The sequence below is a fragment of the Diplotaxodon limnothrissa genome, linkage group LG14 (assembly GCF_057381915.1).
Source record: "Diplotaxodon limnothrissa isolate DT_005_m linkage group LG14, D_limnothrissa_male_GT1.1, whole genome shotgun sequence".
Classification (NCBI taxonomy): Eukaryota; Metazoa; Chordata; class Actinopteri; order Cichliformes; family Cichlidae; genus Diplotaxodon; species Diplotaxodon limnothrissa.
In genome coordinates, this window is record NC_140609.1 from 12,868,608 (window position 1) to 12,873,178 (window position 4,571).

The 4,571-nt window shown below is 41.6% G+C and overlaps 1 protein-coding gene across 1 annotated transcript; it reads right to left on the reverse strand.

Annotated features, from left to right (window-relative positions):
* Positions 1-3,176: 3,176 nt before the first annotated feature.
* LOC146618537 (uncharacterized) lies at positions 3,177-4,259 on the reverse strand. Its single transcript, XM_085371557.1, has 2 exons — positions 4,093-4,259; positions 3,177-3,950 (listed from the first exon to the last, which is right to left on the reverse strand). Exon 2 carries the CDS (start codon positions 3,903-3,905, stop codon positions 3,177-3,179), a length of 729 nt encoding a protein of 242 aa, XP_085227683.1. The 5' UTR covers positions 3,906-3,950; positions 4,093-4,259.
* Between the last annotated feature and the right edge of the window lie 312 nt (positions 4,260-4,571).

Consider the following 4,571-nt stretch of genomic DNA (forward strand, 5'->3'; position numbering starts at 1 on the left):
TAATATCTTGCCCAAGGATATTTGGCATGCAGACTGGGGGAAGCCAGGAATCGAACCACCAATCTTCCGATCAGCAGATGACCTGCTCTACCGCCTGAGCTACAGCCACCCCCTTATTGTCTCTATTGTGCTCTGTCTTGGTTGTTGAGTTGACTAATGTGGAAATAAAATTTATCCAGCAGTAAACCTGAGTTTGCGGTGAGGGAAGCATCTTGTACAGTACAGCACTTTCCAGCAGGAACTTCGATAGAATGTAAAATAAAACATTTTGTGTATTTTAAAATGACATTCAGTGTGTTTTTGTTGTTGCTGCACTAATCAACCACTTACTACTAACTGCAATGGTAGTTTATTGGATTGGAAAGTGTGGCGATGCTCGCCACCTGGTCTCCCTTCTTGCTTGTTGGTGTGGGCAGGTCTCATTTGTAGGTGCTGAAGAGCTGCTGTGGCTCATTTCCATCAGTGGCACTGGCAATACCTGGGCTCATTCTGTCAGTGAGGTAGTTGAAAAACCCCAGTTGGGTAAAGCGTTTGGGGGTTTTTGTTAACAGACATGCTTATCTATTTAGTTGGTGTTATTTTTTTCAGCTAAATTTTTTAGTGCAATTAGCACTTTCAGCATCAATCCATAGCAATGTGTTGTATTTTTCACATTGTCTGTGTGTAAAATACATATGTAAGCATAGATTACACAAAGGATCCTGCACGCCAAGCTGGATACAAATAGAAATCCCTGGAAACAATTCTTTCTGCGCTTAAGAGCAGCTTCCTATTGCAACGCTGGAGGATTTGTCACCATTACTGGATACGCTGCAGAAGCACAGCAAAGCAGTGACTGTGTGGAGTCGAAAACTATTACACCAACTACACTACACAGTCACCCACATTACCCCAATCACTGGCGTGTTTACACAACAGAGACGCTGAGTCTTTGTTACGGGCGCCAGCCACTGTGGCCTCGTTGTGTGGACACAGAGAGACCTTGCTGTGACTCGCGTCTTCCCTGCTGTGGATTTCTGGAAACCGCGCTTAAAGAAAGCACAAGACTTCTTTCGTAAAATGTGCCTTCCTGAACTTGTTGGGAAATACTTCTCGAAACAACGTGCTGCTCTAAATAGCCTGTAATGTTTCATGTTGTGGTTAAAGATTGATGACAGCTGTGTGGTGCGATGTAAATAGTTTGCATTTCATTTTTATGTGATTGCTGTGTACATGTGAATAGATCTATAATAAAGAAAAACAAACAAATATACTATTCTTTTTTGTTTTATTAAAACAACTTCACACAAAGTACAACTATTTACAATGTACAGTACATCCAAAAGAACAGCTTTAAGAATACTCAACAGGAGCAAGTGTCATTTGGCCCTGGTTTGACAACAACACTGGGGCACATATTAACAAAAACACAGCAAACCTTAACGATCTTATCAAGAAGTGTTGTGTCTTCAGCCTCACATGATAAGAGTAATCAGACTGTGTGTAACATTTTGAACTTGTTGCGCAAACTACCTATTACTCGCTCAACATGAATTCTCAGGTGGGCAATTGCTCTCGTTTGTTCAACGTCCCTTGCATCAAGTTGACAGTAGCCTTTTGTGAAAGCTGGAATCTTGACCTCCGCACACATCATTCCTACAGCATCTCTGATGTCAAAGCCTCTGTCAGCCAATACTACGTCCCCTGGTAACAGCTTTTGAAGAATGCCACATCTCTCTATGATGTGTTTATCTGATGCACGACTAGGGCTGGGCCATATTATACCATTCACGGTAATACCGGTATAATGTTAGGCAACGATAGGAAAATGAAATATCGCGATAGAATGGGAGTAAAACGCGCATGCGCAGTGCCTTTGTTTTCATACGCACATGGCCGATTGTTGAGTGAAACAGATGAACCAGAATTGGTTTGTAAAAATGGTGCAACTTCCGTGATGTGGAACTGGTTTGGTGTTTGTCTGTCAGATACACGACAAAGCACATTTTTTTGCAGAACATGCAAGCGGTCGTCGTTATTGTCGTATTTGTCGGACTAAGATGCTCTTAAATCTGGGAGTAATCTGGGTCCTAAACTCCGTATGCTTCAGGTCAAACAACACTGCAGCATCACTGAGAGTTAAAAACTGTCTAAATTCTTTCATCTTTAGTAAAACGATCAGCATTGCTGCTTTACCAGGTGTAACTATAAAGTTTAACTTCCATGAAAACAAAAAGTTATTACATTTAATGGAGTTAGAAGTTAGCAGGAAGCTAGCGGAAGTTAGCTCGCTAGTTTCGCTAGTTACCTAAGCATGATTTAGCATGTTCTGACTGAGAGATTTCTGAAAAAAATCAAACGTACAGCTCTGCTATCACTTCCAACATAAATGAAGACAGGAAACTAAACAGCAGTGACGTTTGTAGGGTTACTGAAGTTGGGCTAGCTGGTATATAATGATGTGCTACGTGATCGCTAGCGACACAGCTATGTTAGCATAACATAAACAGTGAAGCTGGAGGACGAACACTAACACTTTTCCACTTATAAAAGTTAACGTGAAGGTTCTTCATGGTTAGAGACAAATGCAATCGCATGGCAGGATGCTGTAAACGGACCAAACTTCAGTCAGGAGAACAACTGAGATAATCTATCCACAATACCAGGTTAGTCATTAATATACTGCAACAACATGGGAATAGAGCAGCTGCCAGAGAATTCAACATTAATGAATCAATGGTACAGAAGTGGAGGAAGCAAGAAGAATGAGTTTAATAAAGTTTGATTTATCTGACTGCTTTGTTTCGCTTAATGTGCCTTATAATCCCGTGCACCTTATGGTCCGAAAAATGCGTACTGCACACTGCAGTTTAATGTTGCAAAGCACCTCTTTTTAACTTCAGTGGATATTATACATGGTTATGCTCAGGATATGTCAGCCCATTTCTACTGGAAATGCCTTTTGGTTAAACTTTCAGCAAGGAATTTGCATTTGCACTGTTACATTTTTATAAAGCTTTAATGTACATAAAAACCAGCTTCTTGTTTAGGTGAAAATAAATGGAAGGTTGTCTTTTTGCGCTAGTAATGTTGTGGAGTTGTATTTTGTCTCGCATCAATTATATCGTCGGTTATATCATTATCGCAAATTTTCAAATATATATCGTGATAAATATTTTTGGCCATATCGCCCTGCTCTATGCACGACCCCCCCATCCCCTGGAAATGAAAGAAATAGCTCCATGGGGTGTAATCCCGATGAGGTATTTTATGGTCTGTGTACCCTTGTAATGAGAGTATGTTTGTGCGCGTGCCTTTAAATTAGATGGTCTTTCTGTTCGAATCTCAAAACAGTCAACAATGATTGCTACTCGTTTTCCAAAAGTTTCAGTAAACTGTGGAGGCATTGTCGCCTGCAGACAGTGCCTCTCAGGCCAGTGCACCAGTGCTCCTAAGTGGGCATACAAAACATCAATGGTATCGGTGAAGACAGAAGACAGTGTTTTGTGCGACACATGGAATAGATGACAAAGATGCTGGACTGGAAGATCAAGTCTCAGACGCATTAGTGTGAGTAAGAGCATTTGGAAACCTGTCAGTTTCTTCGGTATTGGCAGGAAATCTTTGACAGTGTTGAAGAGGGACATTAAGACTGCATAACAATATAGTCCAGTGTAATATCTTACTTTTTCGGTATCGTCCTTTAAGAAAGTTTCATTCAGCTCTGTCTTTTGCAACTGTGCTCGAAGCAGTCTGTTCTCCTCCAACAGCCGGTTTATTTCTGCTCTGCCCTGTTGACTGCACACACAGTCCTTCGTCTGCCCTTCAGCTTCCGTGACGCTGTCACTCCCATCACCACTGTCCACATTTGCAGCTGGTACGTCAACCTCCACTTGTCCAACACAACTGCTGTCCACTGCCTCCATGACATGGTTGTTGTTCTTCTGTCAGACCTTCATCGATCATCAAGCCTGTAAGATAAAAAATAGTGCATAGACTTAAGGTTAATGTACACCAATATTCCAATGACAGGTGTGTGATTCATCTTTAAGTTATGTGCGGATTAGTGTACCATAAGAGCAATTTAGTATGTTTTCAGAGGGGGGTGTTTACCTGCAATGGGTGCTCTTTTTCGCTTCCGTTGCATACGCCTTGCGTGCCGGTCCGAGTCTGACACAGGTTTGTCGTCGTGCCCCATGTGCAGTGTTGGTGCCCAGTCTGGATTTGTTACATCCATTTCATATGCTGGTTTGCCTGCAATAATGCCAAATCAAAAGCTACTCAGTCGACATGACGTGGTTCTGCAGCATCACACATTAGCATGTTTTATCTCATTATCTATGACCGCAGCGCATTGAAAAAAACCCCACTAAAAGCCTTTTGGTTTGGTCCTTTTACAGCATCCTGCCATGCGATTACATTTGTTCCTGACCACCGAGAACACTCACGTTAACTTTTATCGAGTGGAAAAAAAGTTAGCGTGTTTATATTGTGCTAACATAGCTGTGTTACTAGCGGTCACGTAGCACATCATTATATACCAGCTAGCCCAAGTTCAGTAACCCTACAAATCAATCAATCAAGCTTTATTT

Excerpts from the sequence above, each read along its gene's own strand:
- LOC146618537 (XM_085371557.1), bottom strand. The coding sequence starts at position 3,905 with ATGGAGGCAGTGGACAGCAGTTGTGTTGGACAAGTGGAGGTTGACGTA.